Source organism: Cavia porcellus, unplaced genomic scaffold (assembly GCF_034190915.1).
Source record: "Cavia porcellus strain 051 isolate PalLab524CR breed Dunkin Hartley unplaced genomic scaffold, mCavPor4.1 scaffold_5, whole genome shotgun sequence".
NCBI lineage: Eukaryota > Metazoa > Chordata > Mammalia > Rodentia > Caviidae > Cavia > Cavia porcellus.
The window spans coordinates 53,091,656-53,116,528 of NW_026947488.1; the positions used below are offsets into that span (position 1 = coordinate 53,091,656).

At 52.5% G+C, this 24,873-nt stretch overlaps 2 protein-coding genes across 9 annotated transcripts; both read right to left on the reverse strand.

The window, feature by feature from the left end:
- Window positions 1–4,075, reverse strand: LOC100731872 (uncharacterized). The gene has a single exon (XM_003476456.2). It carries the CDS (start codon window positions 3,679–3,681, stop codon window positions 1–3), a length of 3,681 nt encoding a protein of 1,226 aa, XP_003476504.1. The 5' UTR covers window positions 3,682–4,075.
- A 7,018-nt stretch (window positions 4,076–11,093) lies between these two features.
- Window positions 11,094–24,714, reverse strand: Mst1r (macrophage stimulating 1 receptor). Of its 8 annotated transcripts, none has more exons than XM_013159905.2 (20): window positions 23,264–24,707; window positions 20,001–20,189; window positions 19,794–19,922; window positions 19,472–19,642; window positions 19,003–19,163; window positions 18,325–18,490; window positions 18,081–18,217; window positions 17,523–17,684; window positions 17,335–17,428; window positions 16,989–17,198; window positions 16,755–16,901; window positions 16,514–16,676; window positions 16,260–16,361; window positions 15,990–16,190; window positions 15,272–15,352; window positions 14,922–15,103; window positions 14,718–14,827; window positions 14,327–14,492; window positions 13,790–13,926; window positions 11,094–11,649 (listed from the first exon to the last, which is right to left on the reverse strand). In XM_013159905.2, exons 1-20 carry the CDS (start codon window positions 24,557–24,559, stop codon window positions 11,394–11,396), a joined length of 4,260 nt encoding a protein of 1,419 aa, XP_013015359.1. In that variant the 5' UTR covers window positions 24,560–24,707; the 3' UTR covers window positions 11,094–11,393. The 8 variants fall into 8 exon arrangements, with proteins under 8 accessions (XP_013015359.1, XP_013015358.1, XP_063104951.1 ...); XM_013159904.2 differs by having other exon boundaries at window positions 16,989–17,201; XM_063248881.1 differs by having other exon boundaries at window positions 16,755–17,201; window positions 23,264–24,710.
- Window positions 24,715–24,873: the final 159 nt, after the last annotated feature.

Genomic DNA, 24,873 nt, shown 5'->3' on the forward strand with positions numbered 1-24,873 from the left:
TCACAGCTGATACTTGTAGATAGCCCATGGGCCCTCCTCCTCGTACTCATGGCGGCTGAGCCATAGGCTCTTGAAGGAGTCCCTGCATGCCATGATGGAGCCCCCGAGCCAGGCAGCAACTGCACGGTGAGGAGAGCCCAGCACAGAGGCCTGAGGGCCTAGCTCCTGTTTCAGGCGCTCTGGGAAGCCAGTTAGCAGGGTGCTGCCCCCATCTAGTACCACATTGGCCAGCAGTTGCTCTTGCTGTTTGGTCTCTAGCCGACTGATGCTTAGCAGGGCCAGCTGTGGGAGCCCTGGCTGGTTAAGGCCTAGCAGACTGGGCCGAAAGAGAGCCTCTGGGCAGCAGAAGCGCTCAGAACCCAGTGTGATAACCTGCTTATCTGGGAGCACAAAATCCACTGGGGTCTGGGCCTTGGTGTTGGCCAGCTCAGTTGCCATATCCATGGCCACATAGCAGCAGGCTTCTTTAATCTGGTGGACCAGCCCTGTCTTGAGTGATGAGTGACCACCTGCCAGCAGTAGCTGAGCCAGGTAGTCAGTGAGATCAGTACCAGCCACATCCAGACGGTAGGTGTCAGAAGGGGCCAGCTGGCCAGTGAGGATGGGTGCCACATAGGAGGTGCCATGGCCACTGCCTAATACCAGCCCAGTGGTACGCCCATAAGCATAAAGTGCCAGCAGAGCCTGATGCACTGTCTGCATGGCTGGCACATGGAAATGCTCAAAGAGTATCTCAGCCACCTTCTCTCTGTTGGTACGCGGTGAGATGGGTGAATCAGCCACAAGCACAGCCAGCTCTTCAGGCTGCACCCCTAGCCTGCAGTAGAACAGGTGCTGCCATAGCACTTCCAGTGCATCCCAGTCGGAGACCACCCCTCGGTTCAGCACTGGGTAGGAGCCGTCTTGGTTTTCAGGGACTGCATACCGGGGCTGGCCCTGGGCTGCATGCTGAAGCAGCTGAACTTGTGAGGGTACCACAGTGAGGACATGGTCCTCTCCAGCCAGTCCACATTTGGAGAATCCCATGCCCGTATCAATCACTACTGCTGCCATGTCCTGGTAGGGGCCCAATGCGTGGTGGCAAAGCACTGATGACCGCCTTGGCAGGGTATCCACGGCAGACACCAGTTCATAGCATGCCCCACGGAGTGGACCAAGGTGTGCAATGACTGATGAATGTGTAATATCATCACCTGTCGGACTGAACTGGTTCCCACTCTGATGCTTGGTGCCCACCATGGCAATGGGCAAGACTGTGCAGCCAGTGCCAGGTGTAGTTAATGTGATCAGAGAAAGCTGTTCCTCCTGGACCCTTAAACAGCTGCCAGGATGCAGATGCAGGCTGGGGTTTTGAATGCTACCAATGCCTACTTTGTCTCTATCCACATAGCTACAGGTGTTCTCAGGGGTCAGAGGCACTTGAACGATCCCTGCATGGGTAGGCAGGCCCAAGGACACACCATCTTGGGTGGAGGGCTGGCCAGGCTCCTCAGAGGTGAGGTGTCCTCTTGAGAAGGTGGGATCTTTGATGATGGGAGGCTTCCTGGTGGAGGGTATCTGCTCAGTGAAAGAAAGCTTTCTGGCAAGAGGGGACTGCCCAGTGAAAGGAGGCTGACTATTAAGGGGGGTTTGCTTGGTAGAGTGGGGCTGACCAGTTGGAAAGCCCTGTTCAGTTACAGGTAGCTGTCTAGCAAGGAGGTTCTGTGCATTGTGGAAGGTCTGGCCAGTAATGGGGACCTGCTTAGCATCTTCAGCCTGATGGTTATTGGAGAGAGTGGTAATGTTTTTCTGGCTGTTGCTGTCTACATCCTGCTGGAACTGAGACGTGGGTACCACCTGTGTATTGGCTGGTGAAGCAGAGTTCATATACAGCTGTTTCTTAGTCTGGACCTTGGAGGCATCCGGCATCCTGGAAGACTCCAACATCCGGATGGTGTGACTAAGGTCATTTTCTTTGGTATCAGGTTTGGATAAGCTGGGATCAGGAGCATAAGTCTGTATCTCCTCACCAAATCGGAGGGATCTTCCTGGTGGAACAGGTCCAGTGAGTGTACCAGCTGAAGCAGGTGTCTCAATACCAGGGGGGTTCTGTAACTCCAAGTTGAGCCTGGCTTCCTTGGGAAGCAGGGTCACCTCTCGGTAGCTGCCTGATGAGAGGCTAGAAGGCACAGGGCTGGACAACACAGCTGTGGTAGACCAGAAGCTGGAATGATCGCTGGCAGGAGAGAGAATGGGCCCGGCTGGTGGCTTTGTGGAAAGGATATTTTCAGGGGCACAGATAGATGGTTGGCTGGGCATGAGGCCCACCAGCACTGCCCGTGAGCCCATAGGATCGTGGCACAGTAGCCCCATCCTGGTGTTGCCTGTAGCCATATCGAACACCAGCACAGAGTCTTCCACACCTTCCTGGCGCTGACAAGTAGGGGCACTGGAGCGGGGTATCGATATAACTTCCCTGGGAGACTGAGGTGGTAACTGCTTTTGGCAGGTTACTTGGTAGGCAGACAGTGGCACACTGGAGCAGTTGCTCTTGTAGATGCTGGGGAGTTGCCTGTCTGGCTGAGAACTGCGAATCTTCTGGTTATTATGCTGGGATTGGGGTGTACCTGGAGGCTCTGGGCCTGGTTTGGGGGTATAGACCATGGGCTTCTCTACCAGATTTTCAGGCTGCTCAGATTGCACCTGCCTTCTGGCAACATTGTGTCCCTGGGCATGATCTGGGAATGGTTTCGGAGTAGGTACCAAGTTGGGAGGCTCCCCATTAGAGTCGAAATTCACTTTGTCCTGGCCAGATGTGACCACGTTAACAGATTCCGAAAGGATTGAACCTTGATTGTCATACCTCTTAAGGGACACGTCTTGAGATAGGCCTTTGGTAACTGCAGTGTTACCTGTTGGCTGGTCAAGGGTACCTTTGTCAGGTCCAGCTGCAGGAGTTAGTTCCACAGTTAAATTAGTAGCCTGAGTTGGGGTTGGAGGAGCTGGTAACAGTGGAGAAGTTTTGCCTAGGGTGGAAGCCTGGGTTGGACCTGGGCTCTTGCCCTGCTCCTGATCTTGAGCTGGAGCCAAAGCCGAAAAACTTTGGTCTTCGGCTGCACGATTCTTTCCTGAAAGGAAGTAAGGTAGCCGTCGACTCTTCCGGGTGCTTACAGGGGCCATATAGTCAATGTTGCAGGGGCCCTTGCCCCAGCCTACCAAGACTTTAGCTGGAGCCTTGCCCTCCCGCCCAAGCTGCACCTGAAGCCGGGAGCAGCAGGATCCATGCTGGGTCATGTCACCAGTGCTGTTGCTATGCATGCACAGGGGCAGGTGCAGAGTCCCATCGTCCATGACCAGATGCTGTTGGGCTCCCATGATGTGTCTTGGAAACAGTCTAGCTGAGAAGAGTCTTGGGGTGTCCTGGGAGGGCTGCACATAGCTGCATGGGGAGCTAAGCTGAGCAGGGTTCTGGTGTACCTGGTGAATGGATTCAGGGATGTGGGCCTGGAAATCTAGGTCACGGGCTTCATCAGTGGCAGCCTCGGTGAATGATGACAACCTCTGCTTGAAGTTGAGGGATTCTGAGCTTATCCCCAATCCCTGGGATTCTCTGAGGCCTCCCCTCATTTGCTGGCCGCTAGCTGAGGGCTGGCCCTGGGGGCCTGATGGATCATGGCCCCCTGCCTTCTTGGTGGCTTCCATAGTCCTGCTCCATGCCCTAGGAGCCCTGCCTCTACTTCATTGCTATGGCAACACCACACATCATAGCCCCCAGTGACCTGGAGGGGTGACAGTGTGACAAACCAGGGCCCCACCCCTGAAGAGTAGGGATCTGCCCTGTGGCCCCTACTTGTCAGGCAGAGAAGCTCATGGGTCCCTTGAAGTTGGCCAGCTATAAGCCAACCTTTTCTCACCTTACTCAGCCAGTGTCCATTGTGCTTAGGCCAGCCTCAGCAGGAGGACAGTACTCAGGACAGGCTGAGGTAAGGGCAGGGCAGAGGGATAGGCAGGAAACTCTGAGAAAGTCCTAGAAATAGGCCCTTTGGGATTGAGAGCAAAGCTCCTTCACTATTTAGTCCCAGGATTTAGAAGAGGGTGAGGGGCCCAGCAGGCCCGGGCTCCTCTCCACTGTGTTCCCAGCTCCAGCTCTAGGGACAGAGGCTCCTTGGCAATCTCTGCTGCTCCAGATGGTTCTCCTCTGCCTGTGCCTCATAGAGCCCCCTCCCCAGAGCCACATGTCCCTAAAGCCCTGGACCAATATGGGGGTGAGGGCGGAACCTCTGCTCAGAATCTTCAAGTCAAAACGTTCTACCTCTTGTCACATTGTGTCAGCTTAACCTTTGCATGAAGGGGGCAAAGCACTGAGCCCAAGGTTGGGACACAGTGGCTGTAGAGTTAGCTACAAAATGGGGCATGGAAGACACATAGTGGGTACATTGCAGGTGCAGGGCTGAATACACAGGGGCACAGAGCTGGGAAAACTGGAAAAAGACCCAGACATGGGTTAGGTAAGAAATATAAATAACCCCCCCACCCCCCGTTTCTTAGATGGGGACACAAACAGGAAGGGAGGCATGGGATCCTTCCTGATCTCAGCTACAGCCTTCGAGCTGCCCCGTAGCCAAAGAAGACAGTCCTAGGCTGTAGTTCCGGTGCCATCCACTGTCAGGAGCTTGGGTTTGGAGATTCTGACCTGGGACAGGATCACCCCTCCTCCCTCTTCCTCCCTTTGTCTTCCAGGGCTGTGTCCTGTCAGGCCTCAGTATTTCCACTTAGGAAACAGGTTTGTGGAAAATGTAATGATAGGCTTGTCCTCTGAAGAAATGTGTTTTCACAGAGGTTAAAAATAGTGCTTGCAGTTGGTTGTGGGGTGAGAGGCTCTGTGACCAGGGACCAAAGCTAGCACCACACTGCTTCTGCACCTTTCTGACTCGGCCCTGGGCAAACCTGACTCAGCCACGTCTCAGGCCCCCTAGGCCTTTTCCCCATCTTCGGATGGAGCCTTTAGTTAAGAATCAGTACAGACAGCTCAGACACCAGGGAGTCAAATGGTTTTCTTTCATGCTATGACCCAGGAAAGGTGGTAGAGCCCAGGTCTCTATGGGCTGTGTATATGTGTGCATCCATGCGTGTACACACATACTTTCAGGACATTATTAACTATGTTACACTTTGGTGTTAGCAAGCTAGTTATTTTTTCATGACATTGATCTAGTAGCAACTTCTAGTGCCTCTGCAACATTGGAGCTGGGCTGTGCCTGGGATGAACTGAGAAGGATAGAGAACTACCTGGAGAATCCCCTTCCTGTTTGTTGATAGACCCATTCTGTAACTCCTGCAGAGTGAGGCAAGGCCCTCCTCTCCAGGGTGAGGGTCCTTTGTAAGCAACAGGCCTGGGGTCCCCTGAAGGAAGAGACAAGGGTCAGTTGAATAGTCTGGCCTGAGGAGAAAGAAGGGTTTTCCCTCTGGGAAAGCAAAAGAGTTTAGAGCAATAATAACCATGATGTGACTGGGTGTGGTGGCAGACTCCTGTAATCCTGGCACCCAGGAGGCTGAGGCAGGAGGGTCATTGTGAGTTTGAGGCCAGCCTGAACTGTGTAGTGAGACTTTGTCTCAAAAAACAAAACAAAACAATACAGACTGATATTGATCAGGTCCTTCCTCTGTGCCAGCATAATATGGAGAGCATACAACCAAATCTCACAGCAGTTCTCTAAACTGAGTACTACTGTACCTTTATTACAGATGAAGAAAATAAAGCCCCAGAAAGGGAGAAGAGCCTTTCCCTAGCTAGTGTACAGTAGAACCAGAGTCCAAAGTTAGGCTACCAGGCTCTAGACCTGTGGCAACCCCAGGAAGCTATGGTGCCAGGACCGGATGTCATGCCAAAGCCAGGCAGGCACCAGAGAGGAACCCACATACTTTCTGTCTAGTGCTGCAGCCCCACACCCATGGATTTGCTCTTACTCTGGATAGCTTAGCAAGTAGTTCAGTTGTGTGGGGGGTACTTTTCCAGTTGGTAACACTAAGCCAGTGCCCTCTCAGGAACCTGGTGGTTTGGACACATGCTGCAGGGCCAGACCGAGTCATTGCATTGAGAATTCTTAACTGGTCAAAGCTTATTCCCATTTCATTCAGACAAGCAGAAGGGCAGCAGGGCAGGTATGTAGGTTATCAATATGGACTCCCTCCCGCTCATTCCCTGGGGATAGTACCCCTGTGCCCACCCCCCACCTGTTTTTAAACAGCCTCTCACTAGGAAGAAGGGTGTCCAATTCTATTTCTGATTCTGGGAAGTAAGGAGGGCCAACATGTTGCCATGGCAACTTAGAGAGCCCTTCCCCCAGGCTGAGCCCATTCCCCAGTCTGAGGGCTGTGGGGTGCAGGGAGAAGTTGGAAGGAGCTCAGATAGATTCAACCCTGTACAGGCAGCTCTGGCATTAATGTCCCCCTCATCTTTACCTCACCCCCTTGGGAAAAGGTGCCAAGGCCTGGGGAGATAGTCAAGTCACTCTGGAAGCCCTTCTCCACTGTGGATCAGAGTGAAACCCTATCACCCAGGAGTTCTTTAGGATGATAGAGAAGTGGCAGGAAGGTAGGTCATGGAGGAGAGAGGTACAAATGGTTATATTCCTGGGAGCGCTAATAGCCTACCAGGTCTACTTCTCCAACACAGGCCTCAGGAGGGGGTAGCTCTGTCAAGTCTCTGGGCTTGTGCTCTTCTGGTGCTTGTGGTTTCCACTCCTAGTGCCCTAGGAAGGCTCTGGCCATATCCAAAAACCCAGGGTTCAGAAAGAGCCTTCAGGGGCCTGGGGGTTTAGCTCAGTGGCATAACCACCTGCCTTGCAAGCAGGTGGTCATGAGTTCCATCCCTGGTACCGATATAAATGAAAAAGACCAAAAAAAAAAAAAAAAAAAAGAAAAAAAAGAAAGAGCCTTTAAAGTCTCCCAATGTAGTCATCTATTTTATAAAGGATGTGAAAATGAGGCTCATTTCCCTCAAAGATTCATCCCTGTCCCCCGCCCAGGAGCATACACACCAGCTCCTTTGCTCCTGAGGCAGCCGATGGGTAGCATTTGAGTCTGGGGAGGGAGCACCTACCAGCTAGCAGAGTTCAGACAAAGCCAGGCTTCTGAAAAGATCCCAAAGGATCTTGTGGTCCAGCTCTTTCTCAGTGCTGATGGGAAACTGAGGCCAGAAAGAAGAAAGTATATATTCTCAGTCCCCAATCTTGTAGTTCCACACTGGCACTGTGTGCCTCCTTTTCTTTACCTCCATCACTGTAACTACCTAAGTGACCTGTAAGCCCTAGACCTCCTGCTTCCTTGAAGTTTCTCCCAGTCAGGACATGCTATTTTGTGGAGACAGAACTGTGCTGTAAAAGATGTGGGCCCACTGCCTAACCTCAAAGGAAAACAGGCAGGGAGTCTACGGGTGGGTGAGGGGAGATAATCCACTCCTAATCTGGGATATGGAAGGCAAAACCCAGTAGTGCTGGGAGGCTAGGGCTTCTGAGCTCTAAGACACAGGGAAATTTAAATAACAGATGTTTAAACAACCTTCCCTGCAAGCCGGCGGTGCAGTGACCCCTCTGCTGTGATGTGTTGCAGCTTAAAAATAGCCCACAATGAACTGCTCTGAGTCCCAATTGACTCAAGCTTACGTAACTCTGCGTGAAAGATGGCCAGCCGCACCAGCCCAGAGGGAGGGCAACAGCACAGCCCTGACTGCTGCCACAGCTGGCTTAGGGGCTGGTAAGTCCCTCATACCCTCTGGAGGACCCTTTCCATCCAGAAGTCAGTATAAGTGCTGGGGGAAGGTGAAGAAATGCTGCAAGAAACACACATGGCTTTATGACTGCCTGAAAGAGACCTCCAACCATGCTTCAAGAGGGGATGTGAGAAGAGCCGCTCTTCTAGAGACCCTACACAACCCAGGCCCCGTGGAGAGCAGAAATGACTATAGGAACAGACAACTGGCCAGGCATGGTGGTGTGCTTGTAGCTCCAGCACTTGGGAGGCTGAAGCAGAAGGATTGCCATGAGTTTGAGGCCAGCCTGAACTACATTGTGAGTTCAAGGCCAGCCTAACCTACACAGGGAGACTCTGTGTCTTAAAAACAAAAAAACAAAAAAACACCAAACCACCACTAACAAAAAACAAACATGACTTGATCAGAGGGATCAGGGGCCACAAATCCATGTTGGCATATTGAGTGGAGCAACCCAAAGTACTCATTTCAGGGACTTATCAAGTAGGCTGATGTTTGGTGGAAGTTGTCACTGCTGTGGATCCCCGGAGTGCAGTCAACTCCTTTAGGTCCTCTAATTCTCCACATCCAGGGTGTAACATCCCAGGAGGATCTCATGTCATAAGGGAGGTTCAAATCAGGTTGAGTCCTGTCATCTTGGCTAGCAGCTGTTTCAAGCCCCTGCCATCAAAGATATATCCCAGACCCTAAACCCCCACATCCCAAATACCTGTCCATGAGTGTGCAGGTAGCTAAACTAACCTGGAAGGGAGCAGATAAGAGAGGGCACCCCAGCACTGGGAACTCTGGTACATGCCGATCCCTGTGTTTCTGCCTATGCTGAGCCCCACCAAGGAGCCAGCAACTTCTTTCAGCTCCCACCACCTGTGCTCAAAACAGGAACCACTGTGGGCTGACCTCTGAGCTCCTGTGGAGCAACAGTGATGTGGGTTTGGAATGCAGCTATATCTGGAGTCCTCAGGTGTGGCCCCCAGAAAGCCTCTGGGTTCCTGGGAAATTTCCTGAGAGGCTGGGGCTGAAGCATAAAGATTATCTCGGGCTAGACTTGCTGTCCCATCAAAACGGGCCAGTCTACCCCCTGCATGCCCTTCAGGTGCCAGACAAGAGAAACACCAATGGGCAGTCGAGAGACTGTGAGTCATCTGCTGCTTTCTTGGTCCCAGCTGCCACCCTCGCCTCTCTCAGCCTGTACTGGGATCTGCCTGTCCCCAACACGACCGGGCTGTGATGGGTAGAGATGAGGCAGAGGGGCAGCCACTTGTGCTTGATCACTCTCCAGGGGAAGACTGGGCTCCCAGAACCCTGAGAGAAATCTTGCCTCATTCCATCCTAAGCCTACCATGGCCAAGGACAATCTTCCCTCTGTGCTGACCACCAGCCATTCTGGAGCTACTTAACACTTTGGCAACTCAGCCTTCCCCACCAGGTCTAGAAGCCTGGGACTGACCCTCCCTATTTGTCCTCCCTAGCAGCTCAGTCACCAATTTGAAATATTATTTCCTGGTGCTCTGGATGGGCTTGGGGAAATCAGGTGGCTCTGAAAATGGAGCTCAGAGCTTGGAGGCTACAGAAGTTGGGGGTGGGACAGTTGTGCCATAATTAAAGACCCTAAGTACCTGCTTAACTGGAGCCCCTCCACAAAGAACTCTGGAGGTCCTTGGCCTGGAAACATGCTCAAAGCCTTACACTGTAGCTGCTGGGGAAACCTAACATACCTTGAGCTCTCTCTCTCTTCCATCTCTGTCCCTCTTTTCTGTGACCCTTTTCTGTGCTAAGCTTCTTTCCTGCCCAGAGACCTCTCTCCTCTCTGAACCCTCTTGGGAACAGATGAGCCAGTTTGGAAGGAGCCCTTGGGCCTTCTCCTCACTATGCACAGCTTGAACTATGAGTGACCCTTAGATCTTTGAGATGGGTAAAGGATGAGGACTTCAAGTTGGAGGGCCAAGGACAGTCCTTTCCCATTGCTACAGGGAACACAGCTTTGGGGTACTCCAGAATACCCCACTTACTTCTCTCCCAGCCACAGGGCTAACACAGTTGTCTACCATATTCACACACACACACACACACACACACACACACACACACACACAAGGTTCAATGGCCTAGCATGTGAGTCTACTGCTTCCTCTAAGCCTGCTCTGAGATATATCAGAGATGTAGCCATAAATAAGTTGTCTGTCTCTGTCAATCTTTAGCTCACAGGGCCCTCATCTTGGGGCCTCTGACATGCAGCAGATCCCATTTTTTTTTTTTTTTTTTGTCTTTTTCCTTTTTATCGGTACCAGGGATCAAACTCATGACTGCCTGCTTGCAAGGCAGGCGCTTATGCCGCTGAGCTAAATCCCCAGCCCCAGCAGATCCCCTTTTAAGTCTTATTCACCTGTCCACAGGGCCCTTTGGATCCCTAGGACTAAGCTGCTCTCTGGCCTGGGGTGACAGCTTGAGCTATAGTATGGGTAGAGAACACCTGGGCATCCCTGGTCCCAAGGAGATACCCCATTCTGCTTAGTAGGGAGCTCTTGCTGCAAACCCAGGGTTCCATATAGACAGGACACAGCACGGAGGGCTTAGAGGGGAGAGAGCCTGCCCTGCTTAAGGTGAACTCAGTAGGTAGGGTGTGAGGGCAGGGCAGGGGCAGGAGCCACTTCTCTTCCTCCAAAGAAACATGCTCCTCAGTGGCATGGCGAGTGAGTACAAACATAGTGTAAGTTGGTTCCTCCAAAGTGCAGCCAAGACTTTGCTGCTGGCTCCTCACTCTCCAGGCTGCTGGCAGGGTTGGGAAGTGGGCAGGTGTTCATGCCCTGATTGGGGACGCTCTGGATGGAGAAGGGAGCCTTGGAGAAGTGCTGGGGTGAGGACAGACAGCTTGAGCCTCAGCAGATACCATCCTTGCTGCTGTTGACCCAATAGTCTTCAGGGTCTCAATAGTCTTCAGGCCTTGCCCACCTCCTCTATCCTCTGTAACCATCTGATTGACCCAGAATCTTTCTAGTGGCAGGGCTTTTGTACATGCTGTTGCCCTGCCAAAAACTTTCTGCAAACTCTGCTTCTGGCAGATTTCCCTCCAACTGATAGGGCCTCAACAAAAGTGTCACCTCTTGGCTAGGCATGGTGGTGCACACCTGTAGGCCTAGCACTTGGGAGGCTGAGGCAGGAGGATTGCACAAGTTTGAGGCCAGCATAGCCCCATAGTTCAAGGTCAGCCTGAGCTATATGGTGAGATCCTGTCTCAAAAAAAGGTGTCACCTCCTGGGAGGCTTCCCTCAACCTCTCTAGTCACCTCTGGATTTAAAGCAGCCTTCCATCCCCTCTTATCTTTCTCTTACAGCATTTTCCACAGTTTGTACAAGGATACTCATTTTTTATTGACTCAAAAGTGAGTGCCTCTGTGTCACTGCTGAGTCCTTTGTGCCCAGAAGGCATGGTATAGAAAGTGCTCCATAAATATGGGATGCAGAAGGGCTGCTCTCACAGGCTGGCTCTGCAGTGAGAGACTGTGTGCCCTCCTTCCCCCTCCAAAGGTTAAAGAGCAGGCACAAAGTGAAAACCCCATTCCTCCAGTCAGGCATGGCCCAGAGGCCACCAGGGGTTACCTCAAAGCCCTTGCTTTGAGCCCCCATGGGCTTTCCCAGGACCTGAGTCAAGTGGGCAGAGGCGGCTCTGAGAGGGGTCGGGACCAAGACATGCTCCTGTGCAGAGGCGAGGACTGTGGATGTTCCAGGAGCACATTCCCCTTGTCCATGGTGCCAGGGCCCAAGTTCACATAGGCTGCAGATAGCTGCACATAGTGGTCTCCAAGCAGTGAGGCCACAACCTGCTCCACTTCCACCACCAGTGCTCTGAAGGTGGGTCGTGCTGCTGGGTCTGCCTCCCAGCATCTCTCCATGACTTGGTACCTGCAGGAGGGGTAGGGGGTTGGTCAAGGGCTCAAGGCAGACCCAGGGCTCTCAGCTCTCTATCTGCTGTTAACCCCTTGTAAGGCTTAACAAAGAATACATGGCAGGGCTAAGGGCCCAGAAGTGCCCATCAGGGACAGTTCTCCTCACTGCTATGATCACTGATATAGTCCTGCCTTCCCACCGTAATACAGGTCCACCCTGCCTCAGAGATTAAAAATGGAGGGGCTGGGGATTTAGCTCAGCGGTGTAAGCACCTGCCTTGCAAATGTGTGGTCGTGAGTTCAATCCCTGGTACCGATAAAAACAAAAAAGACCAAAAAAAAAAAAAATGGTGCACACCTATAATCCCACTGATCTGAGAGACTGAGGCAGAACACTCACAAATTTGAGTCCACCCTGAGCAATTTAGTGACTTATCAAAACCCTGTATTGGCTGGGGATTTAGCTCAGTGGCTTAAGTGCTTGCCTAGCAATCGTGAGGTCATGAGTTCAATCCCTGGTACCAAAAAGCAAAAAACCCTGTATCAAAATAAGTAATAGCAAGGGCTAGGTATTTAGCCCAGTGCATAGTTCCTGGTACAATCCCCAGTACTGCAAAAAAAAAAAAGAAAAGGAGAAGAAAAAAAAATTCAGATCTGGTGCTCCGGATGTGTGATCCTGGGCAAGTTCTTTAGCCTTTCTGTGCCTCGGACTTCTCCTTTGAGCACAGAGCAACAGGAGAACAGGATGAGGGGATGGCTATGAAGTAGTTAGTGCAGGCCCAGCTCACAGGCTGTTATGATTATCTCACGCAGATTCCAGAAAGGAAGTAAAATGGGGAGCCAGAGACCTAAAGGAGCAGCGTTTGGGGTCAGCACCAGTGGCACCATGGTTCTGAAAGAGAAGTTCTCCAGGTTTGCCTGCTTAATTATCTTGGAAATGTCACCCTTACCTTAAGTCACTGTCTAAGTGTCCTGCACATAGTATCTCATACATGCCTCACACTCTCTGACAATAGTACTGTTGTCAGCTGCATTTCACAGATGAGCAAACTTAAGACCAGTGAGGAAGCAGGGACTTGCCCTGGCATAAAGATCACTAGTGCGGTAGTGTGCTATCTGGATCCCCTTCTTTCTCCCAGTGACTGAGTATGCACAGTGATGATTCTCAGCAGAACCTCTCTCTTGGTACTTCCAAGGGAACAGCCTCTGGCAAGCTCACCACCCCCACCAGGGACAGCTATGGCCAGTGGCTGATGAATGCCTGGTACAGACACCTGGCCCCTTGGTCTCAATTTCAGAAAACTGAAGCGCCAGCCCAATTCAAGCAGTCCCATGCATGAGCTGCTTCCTTTCCTGAATCTGCATCATAGCCACCTTCTCTCTCTGCCTAGCCTTATCTCCCCCACCCCAAGTTCCTAATGAAGCCTACACAGAAATCGCCACGAATCTGTCTAGGGAGCCCACCCTGGATGCAGACCGGCAGTGAAGTCAGTGTCCCTCCAATCACCTGCCTTACTGAAGTGGATCATAAAGGTCAAACCCATGACAGGTAGGGCTTGAGGCAGTGTTACTCACACATTTTTTGGAGTATGGCCTGGGACTAGAGAGTCATCAACCACTTTTACCTGTGACCTGGTTCTTCCTGTTCGGATCCCACAGACCTGAACACAGCTGAGGCATCCATGCTGCTCAGGGAGCCAGACCCACCCTGCAGCACTGATGACAGCATGGCTGCTGCCATTCTTCTGGAAATAGGGAATCTAAAGCTCCCTCCAGTGAGAAAACCCTGATCTGGTGATGCAGAGGGGCCATTGTGGGAGCTAATGGAATCTTTCCTTGAGGCTAAATAAGTGGAGAGAGAGAAAACAGCCCCCTTATCAGGAAAAGGGGGAAGCTGGGGAAGCAAGCCACTGGCCTCAACCCAGACTATGAGTTGGAATCCTGTTGCCATGGCAACCGTGAGGCCCTCTCAGCATCTTGCCCTGAATTTGAGGAGTGGGGGGAAGTCCACAGATAAGAAAAACTGAGACCCAGAGAGGATCTCCTACCTAGTCAATCAAAGGATCAGGCAGAAAACAAGATGGGAACTCTCACCTCCTGATCCCTCCTCATTTCAGGGGCCTACCTGCCTTCTCCCCCCACCTCCATGTACTCACAGAGAATTGGGACAATATTCAGGCTGAGGCAGGCGCCGACCTTGGGCCAGGAAGTAGATAAGGTCAAAAGGGTCAATGTGGGGGTATGGTGGGGCACCCCGTGTTAGCAGCTCCCATAGCAGCACACCAAATGACCACTATAAAAAGAAAATGAGGGACTCAGCTCTCACTTCAAATTGGGGAGTAGATGGGCCCCACAGGTCCTCTATCTCCCAGAGTCCTTTACCTGGGAATGCAGGACCCCACCCTCCACTCAGAGCTCATTCCTGAATCTTGTACAACATGGGTCTCCTTCTCAGCCTACCCAGTTGGAGTTGGGCCAAGCTCTGAACGTCCTGGGAGGAGCCAATGAATTTTTATCTTATCTTGCCTCCGTAGGTGTCAGATTTCACTTCACATTTACCCAAGAGGTGGACAATGAGCTGTAGAGGTTGCCTAACTGGGGATACCCTGGGCTCAGATCATGAGGAACTGAATGGGCAAGGCCAACCTCTAGGGCGTGGAAGCCACGTGGACCTAGGGCAGAAGGGGCCTCACCACGTCAGATTTGGTGGTGAATCTGTAGGTCTGCAGGCTCTCCAGTGCCATCCACTTGACAGGTAGGCAAGCATGGCGGTGTTGACGGACGCTGTAGTATTCCTTGTCCAGGACATCTCGGGCCAGACCAAAGTCAGCCACCTTGACCACAAATGACTCATCTAGCCTGGGAGGGGGAAATCACATTGGAACTGAACCCCCCCAGGCTGTAAATCCATCTCTTCCAGGCCTTGACAGAATTTCAGAGCTAAGTTTATACTAAGTAGACTAAAAAACAGGCACAGAGAGAAAGGAAGATATGCCCAGAGCTAGAGTGGCCCCTTCCCTGAAGAGTCCTTGGGCAGCTATATGACCTCATGACCTGCCCCTTGGCTTTACCCAAGTATCTCACATGCAGTTCCTAGCAGCCAGGTCCCTATGCACGAACTTCTGTCCTGCCAGGTACTCCATACCGCGGGCTACCTGCAGGCCGAAGCTGATGAGGTCCTTCACAGTGGGGTTCTGGGAGCACAGTGGGTATATAAGCAAGGGTAGAACAGCTCCATCTCCAGCTGCTGCTTACCCCCACCCCTGCTCCTGGGGGCTGGGCACTGACCCGCTGTGGGGAGCGGATGAAATGGAGCAGGTCTCCATGGCGCATATAGGGCAGCAGCACACGGGGCAGCCCTTCAGGTGGTAGCAGGATCCCAATGAGAGCCAGAACATTTGGGTGGTGCAAGCCACGCATGAGCAGCCCCTCTCGAAGGAAGGCTTCTACCTCCTGCGCTTCTGTGATGCCTGGGAAATGGCTTAGATCAGACTCTGAACGAGGAGCTCTTTTCCAAAGGTCAGATGGGGAAAATGGAGAAGCCTTTCTTCTTTGCTCAGGTTCACCCAGTAAGTTCCTAACAGAGAAATAGGGAGCCTTCCAGTCTGGGGCCCCTCCCCAGCCTCTACCCCACTTACGACTGAGCGATTTGATGGCACAGTGGATTTGATTCTGGGCCTCGTCTGTATATTCCCCATGGTAGACAACTCCAAAGTGGCCTGTCAAGAGAAGCTGGTGAGAGGGAGCTTGGTGCCCAGATTCACAGCACACCCTGTCATTGGAATCCAGACCTCAGACTACTAAACAACTCTAACTGATGGTGTAATGACACATGTCTGCATTACTAGATCTTTGGGAGGCAGAGGCAGGAGGGTCACAAGTTCCATCCCAGCCTGGAGAACTCAGTAAGACCTTGTCTCAAAATAAAAAATAAAAAAGGGCTGGAGATGTAGCTCAGAGTGGAATTGCTGGGTTCAATCTCTAATACTAAAGAAAAAAGTAAAAAAATAAAAAGGCAACATCTTTAGTATGGTAGACTGCAGCTTTCCCACATCCACTTAATTTATACCAGAACCCACTGAAGATAGAATTTTTCTAAATCTAGGACTGAGGATTTAGCTCAGCAGCACAAGTGCCTCCCTGGCAAGCAAGAGGTCATGAGTTTGATCCCTGATTTCAAAAAAAAAAAGAATTTTTCTAAATCCCATTTCACAGATGAGCAAAGGGAGCCCTGTGGAATAGTCAAGGTCACATGAGTTGGTGAGAAAGGCAGACTAGAGTTTTCCTCAGCGGATCCCTGAGCCCATGTTATCTTAGCACTCTCTTTCTCTGCCTCGGCTCCACCAGGCCCCATACCTTTGCCAATGACTTGGTCACTGTGAATGATCACTTGTTCATGAGGAATCAGTACATCTTTGACCTCGGCCAGGAGTGCAGAGTTCAAGTCCCTGAGCCGGATAGATTCTGTCCGCAGCAGAGGGACATGGGAAGCTTCCTCTGAGTAGGATCCTCCATGAAGCCCAGTGGGAGAATGTAGACCATCAAGGGCAGGGAGTACTGTGGAAGAGAAGGCATGAGAGTTTGTGGAGTGGTGTGGCCCTAGACTCTAGCACCTCTACATCTTACCAAGGTCATTTCCGTAGTCAGAGCCTGAGTCGAGCACAGGCAGGAGCACTGCTCCAGCAGTCTGGCCCAGGGTTGCCCAGTCATCCAGGTTGGGCGAAAGGACTGTAGAAAGACAGCCCCAAGTTCCTGGGAGCCAACCCCCACCAGGGAGCTGTGAGAGACCCCCAAAGCCTGAGCAGAGGAAGGACACAGGAGCTTGGAGATGCCACTCTTTGGAGGCGGGAACTCAGTCAGCCTGGGAGTAGGGAGCTTACCTTGTTGCTTCCTCCGCCACCAGTTGAAGACTAGTGCAGCAGCCAGTAAAACCACAAGCAGGAATAAGCCCAGCAGGACAATAAGGAGGATATTCTGTGGGATGCCCCCTGGGGCTGCCCTGACCACTCTGCCCACTGTGTGACAATCGCCATCCACACAGACCTGGAAGCAGATGGCAACTCAGGCCTAGCCTGCAGGCCTTCAGCCATGTTTCCCATGGGGGCCAGTTGGGCTGCATACCTTCAGTGGGGTACCATCCTTGCTGAGTTGCACTGAGGGAGGCAGGGGACAGACCACCACATCTCCCCGGAACTCGTACTGGCATCTCTTACCACCCACAGTCACATTTACACCAACGCAGTCAGTCACAGCGTCCAGCCCAATATACTGCAGAGACAGCCATGAGGGCCAGACCAGTGGCCTGGCCCCTATTCTATAATCCCTCCCTATCACTGTCCCATCCCTCAAACCTACCTGGAACTTAACTGCATGTTCTTCAGGCTTCAGTGGGACTAGGTCCGCGCTGGGTGGACGAGGTGGGGGTAGGAATCGAAAGCTGGGCAGTGTGAAGTGAGCAGCTCCATCTCCCTGGACACTCAGATTCCCTATCACCCACCCCCGGGGGTCTCGGACCATATATTCAGGCAGACGGCATCGATGCTGCTCCGGAAATGGCCCCTCACACTGCTGAGACCCACATGGGAATGGTTAGGCAGGCACCCCACTTGTAGCTACCCCAGATTCCTCATGCCAGCATAGGTGAGGTTAGAACTCATAGGACTGGTTTAGCCTGCCTCCCTCCTGGATGGCACCCACTCACCCTATTCTCTATGGCCCTCTGCCCATCATGAAATGACAGCTTTAGGTGCCACGTTGATGTCAGATGCTGGCCATGGATGGTGACATGGGAGCCACTATACAGAAGAGCAGAGTGGTTTATTTTGGGTACTCTCTAAGGCTGGCTTTTTCATTCCCTAGAGGCTGATGTGTGCAAGAAGTGACACTCACGCATAGCCACAGTTGGGGGAGATACCCAGCACAATGGGGTCTTCCCGGTAGTGGAAGGTCCAGGAACCAGGCACCTCAGCACCCCCTATCTGTAGGCCAAGGGGGACACTGGCCGTAGCAGCAGCAGGGGGCGTGGCACATACAATCTGCACCTCGCTGACCCTGCAGGAATGAGAGACTGGGCTCAGGGGCATCCTCAGCCAACATACATGCACTTATGATGGCCAGTCTCCCCTTTCCCATGAGCCATTTCTGTGAGCCCCTTCCAGTTCCTCTGATGGATGTTTCCCCGCTGACCCAAACTCCTTGGGTCCCAGTAAGCCCTTCATGAGAGAAGGAAGAGAACAGCTTCCTCACAGCGTTGGCATGAGCCAACAGACTGTGATCTGGTCTTTTGCCTCTGCACTGGAGGGGAGAAGGTCCTTCCTGTAACTGGTCCCTTACCAGGTCACTGAGTGGTCTCCTCTCTTCCCTTACAGGATCCAGGTTTACCTACTTAGTAAGGCTTCCCTTAATGGGGCCATCTGGTTTCCAATCTCCTTGCCTGGTGATACTCACTGTTCCAACTGGCATTGAGTTCCATTGATCAGCACAGCCCGGCTGGTCCCTATAGACAGGCCCTGGCCTTCAAGGGTGACACGGGTGCCCCCTGCCCGTGGGCCGAAGAGGGGTTGCACTGCTGTTAGCACTGGCTCCTAAGAGGGCATGAAGATATCTTAGCTGGAACAGGCCCTCTATCCCAAGCCTTGCCCTTTTTGCACCATCTACTGGCCAGGTGCACCACAAGGGAAAGAGGCCTCACCATGAAAGAGAAACCTCCCAGCATGGAGGTGCCATCTATGCGGAAGTGCCTGCTGGGGAGCGTGTTAGTCACAGAAAGGCTGACATTGGTAGTCCCTGCTGCCTGGGTGTGTGAGGGCTCCAGCTCACACTCAAGCTCCTCTACGAAGTCCTTCTGGAGTACTGGCCTGTGGCACAAGGGAATGCTTGAGATTAGCCAGGAATCACAAAGCCTTGGTACATGCTGGCCACAAGTCATAGGGCTCTTCCAAGCCCGAGGATGGTATCTGTTTACCTGTGCCTTCCTCGAGGATTGGGCCAGGCAAGAACCTTTAATCTAAAACCTGACTAGCCAGGCATGGTTGTGCATGCCTGTAATCCTAGCACTTGGGAGGCTGAGGCAGGAGAATTGTTGCAAGTTTGAGAAAAACCTGGGCTATACAGTGCGCTCAAGACCAGCCTGAACTGCACAGTAAGACCCTGTCTCAAAAAAACTTTTTTTTTTTTTTTAAAAACTATGACTAAACAGATGGATAGGGCACATGCAGGATCAAAAAGGGACAGGGAATGTGGTGGTTGGAGCCACTATGGCTTGCTCCTTACTCCCTAACCTTGATAAGCAGAACACACGGGTTCACATGGAAAGGGCTACGTGGTCGCCCGCACTGGCAATAGAGGGAGGGCAAAGCCCAACTTGTACCTGAGGCTTGAGGTATCCTGAGGCAGCAGCTGGCAGGGACTCTGGCCCACTGTGACCTGATGGGTTCCCTCTGGTACTGGAGAATCAGGGCGCAAGTAGAAGTTGGAGCCACACAAGGTCAGCCTTGTGCTGCCCCTTCGGGGCCCACTGTGAGGATAGAACTGAAGCCAAGGAAACAGAGGGGTTGAATCCTTGTTTCTAGTTGGGCTCTCTTCATCCCCCTCTGCTTCTGCCCTGCCATATCCCCTGTCTGCACCACACTCTAGCCATTCTGAGATACTTGCTTGACTGCATTCACCCATTTTCCTGCCTCCCAAGAGGGAGGAATGTTTTCCCCTCTGCCAAGAATGTCCTTCTTGCAAATAGGGAGGGCATTCTAGGCTTCAGCCACATCATGGTCAAGACTAGCTGACCCCCACCACAGGCCCTGCTTATCCCCCCTTACCTGTGCCCTGCCAGAAAGCTTTACCTCAGTAAGTATAGGTGGACAGTGATCCCGTTGCCAGGAGCCAGGACACTCTTCCTGTCTTCCACATACATCTCCACACCAGCCACAGCCCATGAAGCGCTGTGTTCTCAGGCAGCCTCTACAGGTGAGAAAGTGGCGGCAGCCAGGGCCCCGAATAGGTACCTGGAAGACCTTGGGGTGACAGATAGGTGGATCAGGGATGGCTAAAGGAGGGACTCTCCTGGTCATTGTATACTAGGGTGGTGGGAACCATGTGTCAAAATTTCCCTAGATTATATGGCCCCACAACCCTGACTCCAAGCCATGACCCTGCCTTCCTTACCTGGTCCCCAGAGGTGAAGAGTAAGTCATCCCTGAGGCGACTGACATCTCGCCGAATGGGCTGTCCACTGCTGCCCAGTGAGAAGTTAGACACATACAGCAAGTAGTTGAGTGACCTGGCTAGCTCTACCTGGGACAGATCAGCAGTAAGCAAAATAGACATGGGGACCGGACAACAGGGCCGGGGATTGTGAGGTAAGAGATCTACCTGCAGGATCCGTCCATCAGCTGTGCCCATGTGGGCAACTGTGACATTGTCAAAGCGTGTTACATACAAGGCAGTGATCTGCGCTGGTCCTAAAAGCCCGTTGAATAAGTCCACCCGTGAGAAGCTGCCGCTGACCAGCAGAGGGAAGTAGTGGCAGCTAATGTTGGGGCTAGGAGCCTCGGGGAATGGCTAAGGAGAGTCAGGGAAGAAAAAGAGGGTTCAGCTTCTGTCAGTGATCACAACAGCCCTAACTGCCACTCCTTACCTGGCCTGACTAGAAAAGGTGCTCAGCCCGCCAGTTACCTCCCCTTTCCTCCTCATGGGGCTTTCAGAGGTAGCAAAGGCTGGGAAGGAAGGAGGCTCAGACCGGGAGGCCAGCTCCCCTATTCCTTGTTTTATCCTGCCATATCCATTGCAGGAATGAGTTACTGAGTTTTGGAGACCCAACCCCACAAACAACCTGAACAGTGTAAACAGGCGCAGAGAGGTCTCACCTCAGGAGAGGAGCCAAATGAAAATTTGCACTCTTAACCAGAGTCCTTGTCTGCCCCCTGCTGGCTTGGTTCTGCCTCTGCAAGTGCTCCTCAGCAAATCCCATTTCCTTCTAGCTTGTTTCCTCCAATTGTGTAAGAGGGTGAAATTTGAGGTTAATTGGCCAGCACTCTGAGAATCTGAGCCTTCTACTTGAGACTCCAAAGATCCTTCAGCACCTCTAGCTGCTACTTGTAGCTCCCTCAGGTACAGAAGAGATAAAGCAAGGCCCTGTGGCTTGGGTGCTAGGCTCGGTTGCAGAGGCTAGGAGATTGCAGAGGCTCCTCGCTGTTTTTAAGTTGGTGGTATTTGAGGACTGAATTTCTGGGGCATTAGTCTAGAAGCTTCTGAGAAAGTAGGAATACAGTGTGTGAATCTGAGGTGTTGGGGCTGGGTTTGAGATGCAGGCAAGGCTCAGTAACCAACCCTGGGTGCTCAAGACTCCCTTGCCATTGCTGAGAGCACTCCTCAAGGACACATAGATTTAACTCACTCCTGAGACCTCAGGGCAGAGCAGGGTGTGTAGAGGAACAGCAGGCACAGAGCTGGGTGTAGAATTGCCCCATATCCTGAGTCTGTAGTTTGTGTGGGTGGGGACTGGGACTTTGTCTTCACTTGAGGAGAGAGGCCTGGCCCTAGCCAAAAGCATGCCAGGTGTTTTCACCATGACTCAGGGACAGGTGGGGTTCTGGGGCTGAAAACAGGCCCTGACCCAACCAGGGCCACAACCCTGTTTGCTTGCTTCCAGGCTCCAGGGTCTTTGCTCTGGATTTTAAAACCCCTAAAAACATTCAGGTCCGTGGAGGACCTGAACCTCACCTGAAACCATGTAGGTCAGGCCCTATTCTCACTATGAGACACGGTCAGTGCTGCCCCAGAAGCTGCATGCCCAAAGTCGTTGGGCAAACACTGGTTCACACACCTCCTGGCGGCCTGGCCGGCCTGTGGGGAGGGCCTAAGGTTAATAATCTTCCTGGTGCCTGGCACTGCCCAGCCATGCTAGGAGTCTTTTTACTTCCAGACTAACCAAGCTGGGAAGAGTTTCTGACTTCCCAGCAGGAAGATGATGGAGCCAGGTAGGGCTGTCCAGTCTTGGCCAAGGAATTCCCTCCCCCCTGGCCTCTCAATCTAGATGAATTCAACCAAGGAAAGAAAGCTGAAGATCCCCACTCCATTCTGGGTATAAATTCTCCCATCTCTGGGACCTCCATTAGAGTTAGAAAGGAGTGAGCTGAGAAGGTCACAAGAGAGCCTTAAGTGGCCAGAGACTCAGAGGAGTCACTGTCTGGTAAAGCTTGATGAAAGACGACTCATCCAGTGTTCCATTCAACCCATTTCTTTGGCCTAAACTCATAATATTTTTTTGTTTTTTGTTTTTTTGGTACCAGGGATCGAAGACCTAAACTCTTATAATCTCAGGTGGAATTATTTGAAAAGCTTTCAAGACTCAGTTTGACTTTTGTTCTCAGGGTAGCTGTTTTATTTTTCTGATTTATTTATTTTTGGTGAGGCTTGGGATTGAACCCAGGAGGACTTTACACATATCACTGCCATGGAGCTACATCCCCAGGCATCAAGGTCAAATATCCTGTTTGTTTCTAGTCTTTTTTTTTTTTTTTTTTTTTGAGACAGGGTGTCACTATCCAGTTCCTACTGGCCTTGAACTCTCAGTGATCCTCCTGCCTCAGCCAGGCATGTGCCACCACACCCAGCTGTTTCCATTCTTATTCTTTGACAGCACGGCTGGAAAGAGTGGGGCACGTTCTATCAGAAGGTGCCCCTGACTCAGAAAACCACTTGCGTGGGACTGGGTCTCAGTTACACTGTAGTGGCATAAAATCTTAGTTGAACCGATTCTAACCAGCAGCGCTTAGTGTAACTGGCACTAAAAACTAAAATCTTTTTTTTTTTTTAGGCCTGGGCATATGAGCCTAAGTAGCTGATAAAACTAGGCCTTTACTCATCCCCAGATGTTTATAGTTGTTTGCCCAGACTGGGGTGAGAAGAAGCCAGGGCCACACTGCCGTCCCATTGTGCCCAGGATTCTCCTCTAATCAGCCTACCAAGAATGCGATCATACTGAAGCACAGGCCATGCAGAGTCCCTAAAAAGCATCCCCCACACTTCCAAGGTCTGAGGGGCTCCCTAAAACTTGGTGGGATAGGGGGAGGTTCTCTAACAACTTTTGCCCACCTCCTTTAGAAAGTAAAACAAAACAAGCACTCCCTATGGAAAGTGAAACTGCGCTGGCAATTGGCAATGTATGAATATATAAGTATCTGCCTGTGTGGATACTTGTGTTTGCGTATGCACTTTTCTGTGTGTGTCCCTGAGGGCATGCGTGATGGGCAGACAGGATGGAACACTTATCATTCTATCCAGAATTTGGTAGCTGTGCTGGCAGAGCAATAATTATGATACAATCCCATCCTCACATAACCTGGGAAACTACCTAAAAACCCCAGAGCTGTGATAGCTGAGAAGATGAAAGAGTAAAATGAGGCAGCAAGGTAGGGCCAGCCTGCTCCCTCCCTGGCTGGAAGATGAGCTTTAGTGTGGTCTTTGTTTGGTCCACCTCTCACACTGGTCCCAGGAATTAGAAATTGGAGAGAAGAGAATGCTTCTTTGCCTGCCTGCCTGCCTCCTCCCAGGGTCTCATCATGATGGAGGGGAACCAGCCCATGTCCAGCCATAACCAGATAAACTGTCTGGGGCCCCTTCTTTTTGCTCACCAGGTTAGGGCAAAAACTGAGTGTCTGGAAGAACTCGAGGCCTCTTCGAGGACCAGAGATAACAGAAGACCCACAACAGCGTTCCACACCCTCACCAATTAGAGTGTTTAGCTGGTCAATGGGGAACGCGCAGACTACAGAGTTGGGGCCCATGCCAGAGTCACCAGCCCTACCGGTCACAAAGGCTCCAAATAGCACTTCGTGGCCCTCAGCAATGTTTAATTCAGAGGCGAACTGGGCACCCACGTGAGCCGAGTGGGCTGCCTGAAGCACTGGGTAGGAGTGCCTCCCCTCTGGGGCCCTGCGGCGGCGTTTTGGTGCAAAATCGCAGTCAAGGATCAGCTCCCGGTAGTCGTCTAACTCCGGCTCCAGAGCATTGAGCCGTACCAGGCGCGTTTGCAGGGCACCAGGAGTGTCTGTCACACTGGCAGGCTGCACGGTCAGGAAGTAGACAAAGGCTCCAGAGTGGAAGCTGTGCACGTATTCGATATGGTAGGAATCCAGGTACTTGGGCAGCACTGACAGGGCCGCAAAGCCTGGTTCAAATCCTGAGGCATCAGCCCTGAGGCGCCGAATGGACACGGAGCGGGGACTGAAGCTGGCAGCCACCGTTGCGTTCAGTGAGGATGCCACATACAAGTAAGAAGCCTGGCCCTGTTCAACCACAGTTACTCGGGTGCCCAAGGAGCTAGCCACACAGTCAGGACAGTCCTCAGGCAGGTTTCGGTCAGCAGAGAAGAGGCAAGCTGGTGCTGCCAGGTGCAAGGCTGTTCCATGAGGCTCCAGCTCATGCAGGAAGCAGCGGCCCTGCAGGCTGGAGCCACAGCTGACCAATGCAGGCAGCCCAGGCTCCAGCACTAGCACCAGTGTGTCTGTGTCACCTGGTGGGCCGTGGGGGCCTGGTCCACAGGCTGCACAGGTCTGACAGCTCGGGTCTCCAGCAGGGCCAGTGGCCAGGCTCTGGACAATCTGCAGTTCAGGCCCAAGCACGTGCAAGCGATTGCGTGTGGCCACAAACACAGCACTGCCATCCTGACCATCCTCATAGGTCACCACGGCCTGCACTGGGCTGCCCGCGGAGAAGAAGGGCACCACATACCTCACATTAAAGTCGCGGGTGGCAGCGTAGGGCGTGCGCGGGCACCGCCAGTCCTGGTCTATGGAGGTCATCGCAGACAGCCGCAAAAGTAGCAGAAGCAGCAGGGACCGGAAGGAGCTCCATCGAGGCCAGTCACAGCCCTTCGGGGGTGCGGGCCTGGCTGAGAACAACGTGAAGCGGAGGTTCCGAAAGCCCATGGGCAGTTGACCCTCGGCCGAGTCCCGAGGAAGCCCAGCCTCTCCGGGGCGCAAACGGCTGTGCGCGCTGGGAACCGAGAGACAGCTCACCTGCCGCCCCGCAGAGCCGCGCTCGGTCGGGCACAGTGACCCGAGGGCGGAGGCCGGCGGGGCGGAGCTGTGGGCGGGGTCGTGCCTAACTGCGTGCTCTCAGCCTCTGACTCCGCCTGGCCTTGGAAATCTGGATCCTACAACTTCTGGGAATCTAAGTCTCAGTGGCCTGCGGGCATGTGTACGTGGAGTGGCCCAGAAAAAAGTGAGGCAGCCTGAGCCAT

Excerpts from the sequence above, each read along its gene's own strand:
- LOC100731872 (XM_003476456.2), bottom strand. The coding sequence starts at position 3,681 with ATGGAAGCCACCAAGAAGGCAGGGGGCCATGATCCATCAGGCCCCCAG.
- Mst1r (XM_063248881.1), bottom strand. The coding sequence starts at position 24,559 with ATGGGCTTTCGGAACCTCCGCTTCACGTTGTTCTCAGCCAGGCCCGCA. Across the intron at positions 19,164-19,471 it reads GTCCACCTATACTTACTGAG|TTCTATCCTCACAGTGGGCC; the intron begins GTAAAGCTTTCT and ends CCTTGGCTTCAG. Across the intron at positions 17,685-18,080 it reads ACTCAATGCCAGTTGGAACA|GGTCAGCGAGGTGCAGATTG; the intron begins GTGAGTATCACC and ends TCATTCCTGCAG.